Genomic DNA, 19,088 nt, shown 5'->3' with positions numbered 1-19,088 from the left:
TTCAACTCCCTCCAAAGATTTTCTATGGGGTTGAGATCTGGAGACTGGCTAGGCCACTCCAGGACCTTGAAATGCTTCTTACGAAGCCACTCCTTCGTTGCCCGGGCGGTGTGTTTGGGATCATTGTCATGCTGAAAGACCCAGCCACGTTTCATCTTCAATGCCCTTGCTGATGGAAGGAGGTTTTCACTCAAAATCTCACGATACATGGCCCCATTCATTCTTTCCTTTACACGGATCAGTCGTCCTGGTCCCTTTGCAGAAAAACAGCCCCAAAGCGTGAAGTTTCCTCCCCCATGCTTCACAGTAGGTATGGTGTTCTTTGGATCCAACTCAGCATTCTTTGTCCTCCAAACACGACAAGTTGAGTTTTTACCAAAAAGTTATATTTTGGTTTCATCTGACCATATGACATTCTCCCAATCCTCTTCTGGATCATCCAAATGCACTCTAGCAAACTTCAGACGGGCCTGGACATGTACTGGCTTAAGCAGGGGGACACGTCTCGCACTGCAGGATTTGAGTCCCTGGCGGCGTAGTGTGTTACTGATGGTAGGCTTTGTTACTTTGGTCCCAGCTCTCTGCAGGTCATTCACTAGGTCCCCCTGTGTGGTTCTGGGATTTTTGCTCACCGTTCTTGTGATCATTTTGACCCCACGGGGTGAGATCTTGCGTGGAGCCCCAGATCGAGGGAGATTATCAGTGGTCTTGTATGTCTTCCATTTCCTAATAATTGCTCCCACAGTTGATTTCTTCAAACCAAGCTGCTTACCTATTGCAGATTCAGTCTTCCCAGCCTGGTGCAGGTCTACAATTTTGTTTCTGGTGTCCTTTGACAGCTCTTTGGTCTTGGCCATAGTGGAGTTTGGAGTGTGACTGATTGAGATTGTGGACAGGTGTCTTTTATACTGATAACAAGTTCAAACCTGTGCCATTAATACAGGTAACGAGTGGAGGACAGAGGAGCCTCTTAAAGAAGAAGTTACAGGTCTGTGAGAGCCAGAAATCTTGCTTGTTTGTAGGTGACCAAATACTTATTTTCCACCATAATTTGCAAATAAATTCATTAAAAATTCTACAATGTGATTTTCTGGATTTTTTTTTCTCAATTTGTCTGTCATAGTTGACGTGTACCTATGATGAAAATTACAGGCCTCTCTCATCTTTTTAAGTGGGAGAACTTGCACAATTGGTGGCTGACTAAATACTTTTTTTCCCCACTGTATATCAAATTCAGGACATTTTTTTATTTTTTTATGGAGTGGGGTAGTCCCACTCCTTTGGTATTTTTTGTGTTTATTAGACAGGATGGATAGAAAGGAAAGTAAGGAGGAGAGAGGGTGCTTGAGCAGTGGGTTGGATTTGAACCCATGCTCGCAGTGGTACACAGTATATGTGATCCAGAGGCAGTGGTTTAAAACAGTGGTCAACTGCAGACAACAGGACATTGATTTTCTTGCTTGGAAAACCATGGGTAGGAAAAAATAAAAAAGGTTTACCTGTTGTAGTGTTTGTGAGATCCATGGAGGCCAGGGTAGAGCTAAGACAGCCAGTGGAGTTGCAGCATCCCATGGTACAGTTGGTCTGAGTGTCGTTGACACAGGCATTACTGCAGGAGGCAATGCAGCCACCGGTGTAAGTCATGTTTTCCTGTCTCCTCAGCTGAGAAGGTGTCACACACATTTTATTAGCACACTCTTAAAAACAAATAAATGTTTTGTTATTGTTAAACAAGGGAATATAAGATTAAACCACATTCCCGGTATATTTGTTGTAAATGCAACTGACCAACATTTTTTATTTTTACATTTACATTTTTAGTCATTTAGCAGACGCTCTTATCCAGAGCGACTTACAGGAGCAATTAGGGTTAAGTGCCTTGCTTAAGGGCACATCGACAGATTTTTCACCCAGTCGGCTCGGGGATTAGAACCAGCGACCTTTCGGTTACTGGCACAACGCTCTTACCCACTAAGCTACCTGCCGCCCTTATTTGAGTGAAACTTTTAATAGTTGTGCTTATATTATATCTATTAAAACAGTGTGACATTAATTAATGACAGCAGATGCAATATTAACTATTGCATGCAAAAAAAAACTCAAGTTGTGTAAGAAATTTGAGAAAATCTGTATTATTCAAATTCTAGAATGCGACAATACACGTCTAGAGTATACTGTACCTCACAGAAGGTGATATTAGCACCGCATGAAAAAGCAGTTATATTCATGTACACACTGTAGCAGTCTGAGTAGTTACAGGAGAACTGGCGACAGGATATCTATTTCAGAGAGAGAGAGAGAGAGAGAGAGAGAGAGTCAGACACTGAGCACCGCATCTATCTATGCTTTCTCGAAACAATCAAAAAACAGTAATATCATTCCCACTTTGAATTAAGTACAACTTAGAAAGTCTTTATACAGCATACATAAAGTCTGCATTACACAGATCAGCTGTACATTTATATCATACTCTATAATAAAGGGTGCATAAAGGGTGACATTGCCAATGTAGAGGGCATTGCTAAATTAGACATAACCGGCTAATTCCCCCAGAACCTGTGCTTTATAAAGGGTGACATCGCACATGCTAATTGACGTGACATTGCTTGTCTTGAGGAAAGACCCCAGATAAGGCTTTAAATGGGATGGAAAGCGGACTACATGTATCATGAAATAATCTCTGCCAACAAGTTACTTCATTCCTCAGTGCCAACATGCACAGACACAAACATGGGCCCAGTCACCATCCCCTCAATCACCTCACTCACTCACACCCACAACCACCAACACACATGCACTCAGTGGTTGAAGCGGACTGAAAAAAACTGCCTGTATTCACAGTTTTTTTCAATCACTTTGGCACATTTTTCAGAAGTAAGGGGTGTATTTTCAAAACATTGAGTAATGCCCCCTATCTTATGTTCAGAACCTTTGATTGTGCATTAATTGGAGTTGAATACATCTGAAACTCCTGAATCAATCATGCAAAATCTAAATTTTTCATGAAATACCTTAAGAACATTTTGTTTAGTCACCTATACATCAGATAATAATAGGCTCACCATTTAATCGTTGTAACTAACATTTAATCCAACAGTAGATAGTAGATGGCAGATGGTAAACAATGATAAATACAATTTTCCATACAGTATTTAGCTATAACTTGGTGGCAAAGTTTACGGCAAACCATTTTTAAAAAATCAGTTGCAGTATCCTTATACAGTACATAAGTAAAATAAATTATCAGATATAGGGGTAGAACGTATTGTATAGCAGTAGCCTACAGTAAAAAGGTATTTGTGTAGCACTGTGTGTGAATGCCCATTTCTGCCCCATGCAACTTTGTACAAGATCACCTTTTCTATGTGACTTGTCAACTGATACAGTATGACCTGTCTCTCTGCTTGACAAAATGAATCAGGTTACAGTGTATCAATGAAATTCAGATAATGAGTGGAATATATTGTTATATATGAATGGTTTATTGTTTCTTTGGTTCGTTTAATCTTGTAGGCTACACATTTGCTGCTAAAACCTGAATTGCAGTATAGGTCAAATGATAAAAAGAAAAAATTAAAGTAATAATAACAATTAGGTAAATTAACAAAACAAAGAAATGTATGTTGATGGTGATGAAGCCAGCTCTGAGAGTTCCTTCACAACAGAGTGTACCCGCTTATGACAGAGACTGGTGTTTCTGAAACCCCCCTGGAGTTAGGCTAGATGATCTGATGATGGTGATGCCAGATGATCGATGACAGATGATGCAGTTAGCTTGCTGGCCCTGATGTCGTCCTCAGCTCAACCTCTCTGTAGCCTGGACTTAGTACTCCTCCACAACTAACGAGTAGCACTCACTTGGGTGATGCCTCTGCAGCTGCTATGGCACAAACAAGCTCACCACACCTCAGTCCAGAGCTAGTCATCCCCATTTCCAAAATGCAGTCAGGTCTCATTCGTCAAGAAGCCGATGCTTAGTGAGATCTTTTAAATGAAAACATTCGCCAGTTGCTAGCTATCTATAGTCAAACCACACAAGTAGACGTGCCATCAGTCCTTCAACTGAATTGGTGAAAACAACCAGATATACCCAATCAACACTAAATGACTTAGCAAAAACAAAAAACACTTAAAATTGTCAAAGATATACTAAATATACAGAGCTCTTTGTTTAGGCTACCTTACGGTGCCATGGAAACCACAGAATACATTATATTGATTGGTTAAATGACAACATCACGGAAATGATGCACACGCTTCAATGAGGCAGAAGGTGCATACCAGCAAATTAATCTACAATATTTTCGAAGACAATTTGTTCCAATAATTCCAAGGACTATTTACTTGGTGGCCTTCTTATGAATGATGGTGAATAAATGTGTAATGAATGTTGTTATAAATGATACTGAAACATTCACAAAGGTGTCATGATTGTTTTCATAAAGGTGTTATAAATGCATTATGTATACCCCCTTCAAATAAAGTGTTAAGGTAATATCATATCATATATTAAATCTACTAGACTACTAAACTAGTAGACTCACCATGGTCATGCCAATGGTGCCCCATGAAGTGGTATTGTCCGTGCTCGTGGTTCCACTACCTGTGTTAGGAAGGACAAAATTTAGTGTCAGAGTAAGGTGGCATGAAAATATACCTACTGTACATCCTGAATGTGAATTCATAAAACAGTCAGTATTTTGTATTACCCGCCATTGTATTCCCTGAGTTGTCAATGGTTACACTGCTTGAAGTGGAGGTCATGGCTGTTGTCATTGAACCTATATTGGACGAATTGGAGGTAGAGGTAGCCTTATTAGCAGCATCTTGAGCTGTGGGAGCTGCCATCATAGTTGCTGCAGAGACAGTACTCATTTCAGTTGACATCACAGTTGCTGTTGCAGCCACCGTGGTTGCAGCATCGGTGGTTGAAAAGGAACTTGAGTTTATGATTTGTCCTGAAACAAATGACGATGGCTGCAGTCCGAGTAGTAAGAACAACAGGAGGCCTGTTCGTAGAGAAGAGAGAGGCACACAGCTGTCATCATTTAGCAGGTCCTGTATATTAAACATAACAAGCTCTTAACCATGTGTGTGTTAATGTCATATTCATGTGGGCAGTATGCCTCTGTTTTGTTTGGCTAGAGGAGTCATTCCCTTCCGAAAAAAGATTGCAGTCAGAGTGCAGTATAACTGCAGTACACTGCAGTATAACTGCAGTTAGAGTGCAGTATAACTGCAGTATGCTGAAAATACTGCGTCCAAAATTACACAGTTTTTTTAACGTCAGTCATTTTGCAGTGTAACTGCAGTTGCAGATACAATCTGGGATCTTAAAGGTACAATCTGGGATCTGAAAATCAGTCCATTTCAATTATTGATATTTACCGATTGATTCTTGAATAGTATAACTTATATAACTTTGATTAATGTTATATAACTTATATTCAAAGTTATATTCTTCAATAACCAAATGGGTAACTTATATAACTTTGAAAGTTATATAAGTTATATTATTCAAGAATCAATCGGTATGTGTCTATGCAAATTTTTTAGGCAATGGACATATTTAGAAAGTAAACATACCTGTGCCTTTAAAAGAAGCAGTTGAGGCCATGGTCTTCTGGAGGGAGTAGGAGCCCTTAGTCCAGTCTAGAAAGGGAAAGATAAGTCATGATGAGTTAATTTTGACCCAGTATATTAAAGGGACACTTCAATATGTTTTAACATGATATGCATTATCTCCAGCTCCATACCAGTATCTACAGTCCATACAGTATGTGAGAATGGTGTTTTTGTACAAACGATAAGAAGAAAAGTTCCTAAGAAAATGACCCCCTATAATCTTAAACAAATATAAAGAATGATTGTGTCCCTTTAATGATTAACACTGCTACATCAGGACTTAGGAACAGAAGATCTTACATTTAGAAATTAACTGAGAAACTGTGAAATGTGACACCCTGAACATTGTGATATAAAGGTTCCTTATTGTCTTGTAGGATCGTGGTTACCTGACTATTGAATAATGCTACCTGGAGCATAAAGAGGAGAAAAGTAATACCACCAACCAAATAAGTAAAGACCCAAATCCATAGGTCTATTATGCCTTTGTTGTTGACACACAACCTATGTCAGATTCGGTAGAGCGTTCAGACTGTTTACACATGGCCATTTATTACGTCCCACCTGGACTTATCCTTTGATCTTATGCCATCATCTATCTGAGGGCGCCTCTGCAAACACTTCCCTAGTTGTTCTATGGGGAAACTGATCTGATGATGGTTTGTAGTGGTCGCAGCGCCCGATTTTGGAATTCAAAATAATGGTAAATACCATTTTCCATACAGTATTTAGCTATAACTTGGTGGCAAAGTTTACGGCAAACCATTTAAAAAAAATCAGTTGCAGTATCCTTATACAGTACATAAGTAAAATAAATTATCAGATATAGGGGTAGAACGTATTGTATAGCAGTAGCCTACAGTAAAAAGGTATTTGTGTAGCACTGTGTGTGAATGCCCATTTCTGCCCCATGCAACTTTGTACAAGATCACCTTTTCTATGTGACTTGTCAACTGATACAGTATGACCTGTCTCTCTGCTTGACAAAATGAATCAGGTTACAGTGTATCAATGAAATTCAGATAATGAGTGGAATATATTGTTTTATATGGGTTTATTGTTTCATTGGTATAGAAAATAAATGTTGAACAGTAAAACGACCATCCACTCACAACCACATTGTGGCTGGTAAATTACAATATTAACCATTGCCAAAATCATCAGACAAATACGTGTGGCATCAAAGGGTATGATTTTGTTCTGTAGTGTCGGTTAGCAGCCGTTCAGCCATGAACACAATTAAAATGTTTGTTCCTCGTGATGTCCCCGGGGCAATAGCACTAAGCACGGCATGTTTTTCATCCCTCCCTAGGAACCAACCACACAGTCTCCTTTGGGCTCACCACCCTGGATACTGAGGGCCAAACAGTGACCAATAGCCCCGTTTAGAAAAAGTAGGCCTAGTTATATGTGTGTGTGTAAAGGAGAAAGCTAATATTACTTAAAGTATATCAAATGTCATATATTGTGTATTCAAGGTTGTGTAGTCAGGTGCCACATCCTCGTGCAGTACCTCACATGGCTAATTATCACATTGAGTCAGCATTAGCTGCTGACTTGGATGATGCCATGTAAGTCACTACACTGTACTGTAAGTGTGGGAAACTGTCAAGAGTTAGAATATGAAATAGGGAATGTTAAATTATATTAAATCACCGCATATTTGAATGCCACTGGTTTCTAGATACTGTATGTCTGTACAAAGGCTTATATTTAGAAAAAGGTGTTGGGATTTTAACCTACACACAGTCCAATTAAAATAACAAATCATGCAGTGAGGGTTTTAGATAAAACCACTGTAAAATGTTACATTAATTGTGACACAAGCATACTATAAATACACTGTGCCTTCTGAAAGTATTCACACTGCTTAACTTTTTTTATTTTTTATTTTCTTGGGTTACAAAGTGGGATTAAAATGGATTTAATAGTAGTTTTCTGTCAATGATCTATACTCTGTAATGTCAAAGTTAAAGGAAAATTCTAACATTTGTTTAAAAAAAATAGAAAATAGAAAAAAAGAATACACACTAATATACAGTATCTTGATTAGATAAGTATTCAACCCCCTGAGTCAACACATGTTAGAATCACCTTTGGCATCTTTTCAAACTGTCAAATGGGTTGTTGATCATTGCTAAACAGACATTTTCATGTCTTGCCATAGATTCAAGCCAATTTAAGACAAAACTGTAAGGAGGCCACTCAGGAACATTCAATGTCGTCTTGGTAAGCAACTCCAGTGTATATTTGGCCTTTTGTTTTAGGTTATTGTCCTGCTGAAAGGTGAATTTGTCTTCCAGTGTCTGTTGGAAAGCATGGCTAGTCTCGAGTTAAGTCCAACTCCTGCATTCTAAAAGCAAGTCAAGTCGAGTAGTCACACGTTTTTCAAGTCAAGTCTCAAGTCAAGTAAAAAAAATCTATACATGCAATGACTTGTTCAACTACAAATATTTGCCTATTTGTTGAGTCTACCAGACAACCCTTTTCATTATTTTGTCTACAACACATTTTAATTTTGTAATTGTAAAATAGGGACCTTGTAGCAGTCAAGGACATGAAATAAGCAGAAGGCAAGGCAGGTTGACGTGCTCAGAGTGTAGATTTATTTACAGGTCTTAGTGATCCAATGGTGAAATATACAAGTAGATTGTTCAAATATACACGGGCAATAGCATCAGTATCAGGCTTAACCTGGCCTATCTGAACGGACACAGGTAGAGGGTAAGACTGCACAGCCTCTGCTTGAGAAAGCAAATCGAATCTGACTAACAGGATATATTAGCACTTGGCTCTTCACACTACCATTCAATTACCAAATTGGCAATTACAACCAATAAACTGGTTCTACAATGTAAAAGGCAATTTCCATATCCATTGTTACATAGGTACATTCGTCTTAATGAGACTTAATGACATTTCATCACCATTTATACATGGTACAATAATTTTCTCTTATTCAACGTACTGACTCCAAAGTGTGGGGCATTTCTATTTGCACTGAGGCATGTCGAACTATCACGCACAACCAGAACTACAGTCATAGGACCATAGAGATAGATAGAGGACTCATCTTTGTATCTGTGCTATTTTAGTGTCTGTGACAGCATGGGGAGCAGGACAGCACTATTGAGGCAATCTCCATTTTGTAGTAGTACATTTTCTTCTTCATGATTGGCTGATACCCCTGATGACCCGGTTGGACATGACTCCAACAGGGTCACCAGGAGGGATCAGCCAATGACGTTTGAAGTCCAACCCAGTTGACTACATTAAAATGGTGGAAGTCCTCAATGACGCTACCCATGCTAAATGGCCTTTTGGCCACTGGAGAACTCTATCATTCTCTATGCGTAGGACACAGACAAGCGGAACTCTGACATAACCCAGTAAATATGAACAAAGGAAACCAACCATACATTGAATTAAATAAACATAACTTCTACCTCAGGAGTCTTGCGAACGTTCATGTAAACAATAAACATCGCGCCCACTCAGAGGGTAAGAAATGGTAAATTAAAATGTATCGTATCAAACATGAAACAGAAACGTCTAAGTGTTGCAATAATGACGAAACGCTAGCAATTATTGTAGGTTTAGATGGAATATAGATTTGCCACATATGCATTTAAACGTGTGAAAGCAACAGCAAACATTTCAACAAGATAACAAAGTGCTCTCGACTGTTGGGAGTTTGGAGAGCGCAAGTGGAAATAAGCATCTATAGTGCATCTTCTCTACAGTTGGCTAATAATTAATTTTAACAACAAATTCCAAATGCAAGCTTCATCAGTAAATTATCAATTTCAATCAATTTTGACATACCAAAAGACCAGTAGGCTTATGCTAGCAATTGTTGCTTGATGCCCAATTGCTGGTGAGCTTGCAAAGTAAACAGTTAATATTCTTGATCATCAAACAATTTTTGCAGGTGCATATTTATTTATTATGGCAATCCTCTCTTCCTACAATTTGACGTTTGCGCTGCACCCGATCATATGGCAGTACAGCAAATCAGCAATCTGTTCGCTAGCTCAGCCGACCTGTGTTGATTGACAGTTTGCTGGTCCAATCAGAGGCCCGAGTGTGCGTTTCACTAGCCAATCTGTTGCACGTTTTTCTGCAAGGGAGATGCTGCAGCTACTGTCTCTAGCTGTGTGGAGAGGAATCCATAGAGACTCTGTGCCACAAAATGAGTGACAAAACGTTACAAAACCTGGCCAGATCATTTTAAGTCATCAGTCTCAAGTCAAAGTTAAGTATCAAGTCTTAAAGCTCCAAGTCCAAGTCAAGTCTCAAGTTATTAAATGTTCTATCAAGTCAAGTCTCAAATGTGTGTCTCAAGTCAGACTCCAGTCCAAGTCATGTGACTCGAGTCCACAACTCTGCTACTTAGTGATGTGTTGGACTTGCCAAAATCATAAGGCTTTGTATTCAGGACAAAAAGTTAATTTCTTTGCCACACTTTTTGCAGTTTTACTTTAGTGCCTTATTGCAAACAGGATGCATATTTTGGAATATTTTTATTCTGTAAGCTTCCTTCTTTTCACTCTGTCAATTAGGTTAGTATTGTGGAGTAACAACAATGTTGTTGATCCATCCTCAGTTTTCTCCTATCACAACCATTAAACTCTGTAACTGTTTTAAAGACACCATGTTGAATACCCTGAGCGGTTTCCCTGAATTAGGAAGGACGCCTGTATCTTTGTAGTGACTGGTTGAATTGATTCATCATCCAAAGTGTAATTAAATACTTCACCGTGCTCAAAGGGATATTCAATGTCTGCTTTTTTTTACCCATCTACCAATAGCTGCCCTTCTTTGCGAGGCATTGGAAAACCTCCCTGGTCTTTGTGGTTCAATCTGTGTTTGAAATTCACTGCTGGACTGTATGCGTGAGGTACAGAGATGAGGTAGTCATCCAAAAATCAGGTTAAACACTATTATCGCACACAGAGTCCATGCAACTTATTATGTGACTTGTTAAGCACATTTTTACTCCTGAACTTATTTAAGATTGCCATAAAAAAGGGGTTGAATACTTATTGACTCAAGACATTTTAGCTTTTCATTTTTAATTAATTTGTAAAAATTTCAAAAATACGAATTCCACTTTGACATTATGGGGTATTGTGTGTAGGCCAGGGACACAATAATCTCAGTTTAATACTTTCAGAAGGCACTGTACTATGTGAAAATATGAAAGCTTTCGATGCCAGTAACCTAACCGTATATTTATTGTTGTGAAGTAAACCTAAGCAACATTATTCTCTACTCTATCATCTTTAAGCAACCATGGCAACCCTCCTTGTTGAACTTAATCAGCCTGAGATGAGCAGCTAATGGCACAAAATCACACTAACAAATGTTTAACAATGTTTTCCGTAAAAACAACAACAAACGCTTACCTGTGTGTAGCTTTGAGCAAAAGTCTGAGGCTGCATCAGCTGTGGATGAAGTGTAGAGCCTCTCTCTCTCCCTCTCTCCCGCTCTCCTTTTCTCCCAGTGTCACTACCCTCTGTTCTTCCTAGTGACAGCACAGGAGAGGCAACCTATTAAGTGGAAACTCTCACCTGCACACCCACTCAATTACTAGTCACAACTATCAGAGAGGAGGAGACTACAGGCAGAGAGCTGGGTGGGTGGGTCTAAACTACCATACAAGGGCCCAGAGACCAAATTAGGGTAAACTTCCAGCCCGCTAACTCAATACATACCTATAATCTCGGGAACCAGGACCAAATCTCGAGTGCGCTGGCCAGTTGACAGATGGTCATGTAATCAGACACATTTATGAAAAATGTCAAATTAATTAAATGGAGCAAAGTGATACAATAGTCATATGATATCATTAACATCTGCCACCCAAAATAATCTTATAAAAATCATACATCTCCTCCTCTCTTTATTTACTTATCACCTCATTTTCCTTTTCTTTTCCAAACAAAATGTTCCCACAATCTTCTACAACTTAACAGAAACCTCCAATTACATAACACAGTGTTAACTTCAATCTCGGTGTTCCAAGGCAAATCACCAGCTCATATTACAGTACCAACCGAAGGAGTGTTAAGGCCTTTCAAAAGCCCTTCAAAGCACTCATCTACTGTATAAAACTACATATTAAAGATGTTTGTCAGAAAATAAAAGCACTTACAGGATTGTTGTGAAGTCCTTGCTGGCTCATGGGTTTCTTGTGAGATAATTCCCATACTGGTGAGGTGATTTTGGGGAACCTTCTGGTCTCTGTTCAACACAATGTGAAATCCCCCCCCCCCTCTGTCAGGAATAAACCCTCTTGACAACAATTACCTCTTTGTGGCATTGTGGCTCTTGGAATGTGGAATACCTAACCTGGGCACCACACAAAGGCACCTGGGCCACTCAGGTGACAAAAAATCCCTCCTAATAAACCTGAACATTTTATGTGAAGAACCCGTGAAAGAAAAGACACATATAGGCTGGTATAGCTTTTAGTTCCCTCGTGGAATTGTACACACTCCAATCACGTACAATTCTCTGCACAAATCCATTCCATGTTAGTTTTCATGGTTAAACTTATTGTGTAAATGAAAAAGGTTAAGAAAACGTTTTTGTGTGTGTGTGTGGAAATCCCCACACCAACCTATTGAAATCACAAGGATATGTGATATAAACATGCTTTACATTTGATTCCAACACACCATATGTGTTGTTTCCTTTACATTTGTTATGTTTGTTATATATGTTTAATTTACATTTGTTATATGTTTGTTTTTTGTTTCCTTTACATTTTGTCTCAGCTGGCATTTTCATCTGTTATCACCAAGTATCAACATGCAAAATATTGCCTCGGTGTAAAAGACAACAATAATAACAGCGTCACCAATAAGCCAATAGTCAAATGAGGTAGGCATACACTGTGCATTACTGAGCTGTGATGATAACTCTCTTATACAGATTACGTTTACTTCACCCTGCTTGTCTGTGTTTCATAATAGTGAGAGGAGTCAACTCTATCAGGCAATAGGGTTTCCAGATTTAAAATGTTGCACCACCGACCGAACACTGTACAAACTCTTTAAAAAACCAGACAGTCTGGTGGAAAATGTATCATCTGGCAACTCTACAAGGGCAAGAGAAGCCTCACATTTTCACTTGAAACAGGGAAAAGTAAGTCATAGTTACTGTAATAATAATGGATAATGATGCTATACCATTAAAGAGATTATTCACAAGTGAATAGAGTAAATACTTTATTGTCCATTTTATGAGAACAACAAGCACAATCCTTCATTGTGCTTCAGCACTTCCTCCCATTTGTCCAGCTATTGAAAGAAAAGGACATGCCTTGGAAAATAGAGGTTGAGTGTTTTTGCTTGCTGTGCGTAAGCAATTATACCTTAGTGGGGGATGAGGGTGTGAGGCCACTTGTAAATAAATCTCTTGTTGCAAGTAATGAAAGCATGAGTGACTTATTTCAATGGGGATTTATTGTAAATACTGTACAGGTAATGAATGTGTATGAAACAGGCTACTCCAGTCACCACTCGGAAAGCAGTGGTATCCGTCATTAAACAATATTTCTCCACAACAACAACCCACCACCTCTCCTCAGCAACAGCCAGCTCAATAATTTGGCTACACCATTAGTAACGGTAATGACCTGTGACCTGTCTCTTTTTCTTGAGTTATGTTAGCCAGGCGAGACCTGTTCAATGCAAAACCTGTTTGAGCTATTCAAGGGAGACAAGATTACATGATTGTGTTATACTGGGTATCCTAGTTGTCATTGACAATGGAAGCAAAGTGAAAAAATAAAGTATGATGGTCATTGTCAATATGTGGTAGGACAAAATATGCATATTTTCTAATGAAGATGGGTGAAATTAGTATACAGTATATTTTATGATCTAATGTTTTTTCTAATGTTACACAGTAGCCTTTCAAATCAGGAGTGTATACAGTATCCGGTTTACTGTACTGCATTGTAAATCTGTGTAAGTGGTGTTGTACATACAGAGAAAGTGTAAAAACATACAAAAGATCACACGTAGATAGCAGGGTTGAAGTACATTACATCATAATTCCTATCACTTTAATTTCTCCTTGATGGATAGAAAATGTGACCATCAAATTGAGATTCAAGCATATTGTTTTGTAATATTTTGTATTATGATTGGGTATATTCGCTCATGTAAAAGTGCCACAATAGGCCATATACTATTCAGATGCAAACAAATTAGGATGGAAAATAGATATATCCTGCACAAGGTATGCAAAATGGCAAGATGTTGAATCAGAGAACACAACTCGTTTTAAATGGCCATTCAGAGCCATGACAATGCAAAATATAATGTCTTGTGTAAACAAATACCATCAATGCAAAGTTATATGCAAACAAATGGCTTGGTTTCAGAGTAACAGGATATCTGTGCTTAAAGCAAACACATGCCATTGACATTTGGGTCATTATTTTGCACAGTGTCCATATTAGGACAACCTAAGCATGTCAGTAGTTTGTAAAATGATTGGAATTGACAGTGGACAGCATTAAACTGTATCAATGACACCACCCACTTACTGTGTTTAGATTAGCAGGCTCAGGAGGCAAAATGAAGCTGCTGTCTGGAAGGACATGGCCCGGGACGCAGCATGACTAAAAGATTAAAGAAGATTTACTCATCAGCAACACTACTCTCACGGCACTGGACATAGCAACAGGTCAGTGGGTACTATATGGTGTTCTAGCATTCACCATGGAGTGTGACGGCATTGACCTGGAAAGAGAAGAGCTATTTTCATTCTGACTTACATTCTCCTCACCTTTATTCCTACCATCTGGCTGTTGGAAAAGGTCTGTATTTAGCCTTTTATATTTCTGTTATATAGGGCGTTGCTAGTGATATTACATGTTAGTGCTATTACATGTTTGTTTGTAATGGTTTGTTGAAGCTCTTGGTGAAGGACTCTCCAACATTAGCCGTATTACAGAGACATCATTCGAATGATAGAATTGTGGATGCAGTGTTGATATCATGTAGCCTGGTCCCAGATCTGTTTGAGGTGTCTTGTCAACTTATATAGTCATTATACCAAAAAATGACAGTAGGACAGCACAAACAGTTCAGGGATCAGACTTGATTTTATATGTCATGGAATTAAGAACACACCTTACACATGTCACCAACAACTTAATAGAGAACTTCTATTATTAAATAGTACTGCTGTATTAAAAGCCTCAGAGCCTCACATTCTAATTGCTGGGTTGAAATCTCAAACATGGACCAAATAATCAAACTGGTGTCACTGGGGACAACACTGTCTACTCTATAGCATAAACCAGTCAGTAGATTAACATTTACTTATGGAACACACAATAGAGATTGAGATACAACAAAATGTTTGAGTTACACAGTTACATTATTTTCTATGGGCACACCTCAACAACAGCTTTCTTTTCTCAGCTAGGATAGGACAATGTGAGGTGATACTACAACAGCATGGTGACGTACATCCTGTGGTGTGCGTTTGCATGGACATTCAAGGGTCTGTTATGTACCTGCAGGTTCTTCTGGGTGAGTGTGTATCCTATAGCCTGGTCGCAGATCTGTTTGTGCTGTTTTTCCAACTCTTTGCCAAACATGACAAAGACCATATGAGTTAGCTATGCAGCACAAACTGATCTAGAACCATGGGATATGTGTCCTATCTGACAATTATAGCTTTCACAACCCTCTTGCTCTGGAAATATTGTATGACTGTCATTGGTGTTTAATGCAGGTGAGCCCATACTACTCAATCAAATACATGCCCAATGAACCTCACAGAACAGGGAAGGATCACGACCATCAAGTGAAACAAAAAACAGGTAATGATGAGGGTTGTCCTCAGTAAATAATGAAAACAGAACAAAATGTAGACTACTGTGATACAGACTGGCATAGGATTGGTGTTCTAAAGGACTCTACTCTAATTATCTCATCTATGTATGCTATAGAATATAATATAATAAAATGCTCTAATTCTGTTCTCTGTATGTGTTGGATGATTGATTTTCAGGCTCTGCAAGTCAGGAAATACCAGGAAGTCATGGTAGCAGTACCATGCAAAGGAGACTGTCCAAAGCTGAGCGAGAGATCCAGGCCCTCAAGACCCAGATCACCTTTGAGAGGGCAACATGGGAGAGGAAGTTTGTGGAACTGCAGAAAAAACAACAGGACCTACGTTATCAGGTGTGTGTGTGTGTGTGCATGTATGTGTGCGCGCGTGTATGAATATGTGTGTTTCATAATTTAGTCATAATAATAATTCAATGACAACTTTGTTTTATTTTGATCAGCTGATCTCTGCGACTGTAGCCAGGCCTGGAAGCTTACTTCAGGTGGGCAGCTTTGAGGACCTTGGCGAGTCAGAGGTGGAGAACAGGCATCCTTATGATGAAAAGGACCAGGACAGCTCAAGTAAATCACATAATCAACAGTGCTTGATTTGCTGTAATATGGGATTTAAAGGGACAATGCACTCCAACATAAAAGTTTGTCAGATGTTTCCATACCTCAAAAGTAGACTAGTGTTGAGATAGGTCCACGTCACAAGCCATTTGTTGCGTAGATCAAGCTATATGCTTAAATCCCAAATGAATGGAAAAGATAAGCGTTTTCCTACTTCCAGATTTTATTCAGTGCTGATCTTCTCCATTCATTTGGGGTTAAGGTATATAGCTAGATATACACAACCAAAGTCTTGGAGCATGTATTCATCTTACCATTGGACTAGTTTTGAGGTCTGAAAACATTGGACAAATGTTTATTCTGAAGTGTAATCTCCCTTTAATATCTATGTTTTCAATAGGAAAGAATAATTTTATCCATGACTTAAAATAACAGGCAGCTTGAGCCATTCCAACCGAAGCAGAGGGTCTGAGAGGACGTCATCAACAGGCGACACATGCCAAAGCAGCTTGTCTGGCAGCCAAGTCTCATTGAACTCAGCATTTGGCTCCAGACCCATTTCTGCTCTGTCTACAGCCACCAGGTAGAGCCATTTCTCTTCACCTGCTCCTAGCTGTGTCAAAAGGCCATTAAACTTAAAAATCTATGTTTGGCACTTGTTTTCAGACCTCAAAATTGGTCCATGGAAAGCACCATGTAATTTTAATATTTACAGTGCTTATCTTTTCCATTAATTTAGAGTTGAGGCATATAGCTGGATCTACACAAACAATGACTACTTTTGAGGTCTGAAACGCTGTGTCTAAACAGGCATCCCAATTCTGATATTTTTTCCACTAATTGGTATTTTGACCAAATACATGAGATCTTTTTCAGAGCTGATCTGATTGGTCAAAAGACCAATTAGTGAAACAAAGATCAGAATTGGGCTGCCTGTGTAAACATAACCAAACAGACCTGGGTTAAAATACATGTGCAGTTAAGTATTTGTAATTTAAATATTTATTTTCTCTGTATTTGAGTATTTTAAAATAATGTGGCAAAAATCAACCACTTCTATTTGAAGTATTTGAAAGTATTTTTTAATCCTAGAAATAGCCTACTATTTGAAACAATTTTCAAATATTTGTTTCTAAATACATTATTTCAAACACCCCTAGGACCAAACAGACCTGGGTTCAAATGCGTATTTAAAGTATTTGTATTTGAAAGTACACTGTCTGTGTATTTTAGTATTTTCAAATGCATTCCAATATCCAAATAAAAAAATATCAACATCATTACTTCAAAATGTATTTGAAAGTAATTGAGGAAACCCTAAATAGTATTTGAACCCAGGTCTGGTCTGAAAAACTTTGATTTTAGAGGGTAATGTCCCTTTAAATCCTATTCATTTTAAGTCATCTAAAAAGAGCAAACCTTCCATCCCCCCAGTGGGAGCTCCTGGAGGAGCTACACCGGTCCACACCGGGTCTTTGTGCCTCACTCGCCCCTGGACCTGCAGACGGGACACCGGGTTCGAGTCCTATTGCCCTCGGGACGGATCAGCACAGGCACGGTTCGTTACCTGGGCCACCTGGAGGGGGAGACAGACTTCCATATGGGAGTGGAGCTGGAATCACCTGAACACGGGCAGCAAGATGGCACACAAAGTGGACAGTGCTACTTTGAATGGTAAGTGCTCTCTTCATTTACCAAGAACTTGACGTCTTGAATCAGTTATTCTGTAAATACGGGATGTTTCATCCCTGCATTGTTACATTGGTAGAGTTGCTAGATATCTGCTGTGGAGTATAAAGATGTCTCTATATTTTAGAGCTGACAGGAAAAGGTTCAACAGTGCTTTTAGTAATAACTGAAAAGGGTTCGTTTACTTTAAATAAGTTATCCACTGAATCCTGTCGTTATAAGGGTGATGTCAGTCAATCAACAAAGGGTTGTTTACAGTAGTAGTGCCTCCAGGCCCCTCACACACACAAGTAATAATTATGAATTTGAAACAATTGTTTATTTTCTAAATGACATTGTGGACAAAGATGGAAAGTTGTTTGATTTTGGAACAGTGTGTAGAACCTTTGGGGATATTTGTACAAATCATATACAGTGGGGAAAAAAAGTATTTAGTCAGCCACCAATTGTGCAAGTTCTCCCACTTAAAAAGATGAGAGAGGCCTGTAATTTTCATCATATGTACACGTCAACTATGACAGACAAAATGAGGAAAAAAATCCAGAAAATCACATTGTAGGATTTATGAATTTATTGGCATATGATGGTGGAAAATAAGTATTTGGCCAATAACAAAAGTTTCTCAATACTTTGTTATAAACCCTTTGTTGGCAATGACACAGGTCAAACGTTTTCTGTAAGTCTTCACAAGGTTTTCACACATTGTTGCTGGTATTTTGGCCCATTCCTCCATGCAGATCTCCTCTAGAGCAGTGATGTTTTGGGGCTGTCGCTAGCAACACGGACTTTCAACTCCCTCCAAAGATTTTCTATGGGGTTGAGATCTGGAGACTGGCTAGGCCACTCCAGGACCTTGAAATGCTTTACGAAGCCACTCCTTCGTTGCCCGGCGGTGTGTTTGGGATCATTGTCATGCTGAAAGACCCAGCCACGTTTCATCTTCAATGCCCTTGCTGATGGAAGGAGGGTTTCACTCAAAATCTCACGATACATGGCCCCATTCATTCTTTTCCTTTACACGGATCAGTCGTCTGGTCCCTTTGCAGAAAAACAGCCCCAAAGCATGATGTTTCCAACCCCATGCTTCACAGTAGGTATGGTGTTCTTTGGATGCAACTCAGCATTCTTTGTCCTCCAAACATGACGAGTTGAGTTTTTACCAAAAGGTTATATTTTGGTTTCATCTGACCATATGACATTCTCCCAATCCTCTTCTGGATCATCCAAATGCACTTCAGACGGGCCTGGACATGTACTGGCTTAAGCAGGGGGACACGTCTTGCACTGCAGGATTTGAGTCTCCTGGCGGCGTAGTGTGTTACTGATGGTTGGCTTTGTTAC

General features: G+C 39.1%; 1 protein-coding gene across 3 annotated transcripts in view; it reads right to left on the bottom strand.

Annotated features, from left to right (window-relative positions):
- LOC121555816 (serine-rich adhesin for platelets) overlaps nucleotides 1-11,867 on the bottom strand; it is a 33,514-nt gene extending 21,647 nt beyond the window's left edge. Inside the window, exons 1-8 of one of the 3 annotated variants that reach the window (XM_041869668.2) lie at nucleotides 11,783-11,849; nucleotides 11,343-11,379; nucleotides 11,034-11,152; nucleotides 5,587-5,652; nucleotides 4,710-5,009; nucleotides 4,545-4,603; nucleotides 2,181-2,279; nucleotides 1,500-1,662 (exon numbers count right to left, since the gene is read on the bottom strand). In XM_041869668.2, coding sequence (XP_041725602.1) covers nucleotides 1,500-1,662; nucleotides 2,181-2,279; nucleotides 4,545-4,603; nucleotides 4,710-5,009; nucleotides 5,587-5,617 — 652 coding nt within the window. In that variant the 5' untranslated portion in view covers nucleotides 5,618-5,652; nucleotides 11,034-11,152; nucleotides 11,343-11,379; nucleotides 11,783-11,849. Of the gene's footprint in view, nucleotides 1-1,499; nucleotides 1,663-2,180; nucleotides 2,280-4,544; nucleotides 4,604-4,709; nucleotides 5,010-5,586; nucleotides 5,653-9,450; nucleotides 9,605-11,033; nucleotides 11,153-11,342; nucleotides 11,380-11,782 lie in introns of those variants that run through there. The other 2 variants (XM_041869667.2, XM_041869669.2) reach the window with 2 other exon arrangements.
- Between the last annotated feature and the right edge of the window lie 7,221 nt (nucleotides 11,868-19,088).

The sequence above is a fragment of the Coregonus clupeaformis genome, unplaced genomic scaffold, assembly GCF_020615455.1.
Source record: "Coregonus clupeaformis isolate EN_2021a unplaced genomic scaffold, ASM2061545v1 scaf0387, whole genome shotgun sequence".
Lineage (NCBI taxonomy): Eukaryota > Metazoa > Chordata > Actinopteri > Salmoniformes > Salmonidae > Coregonus > Coregonus clupeaformis.
Note: the sequence above shows the minus strand (reverse complement) of the source record. Positions and strands in the feature narration are given on the sequence as shown.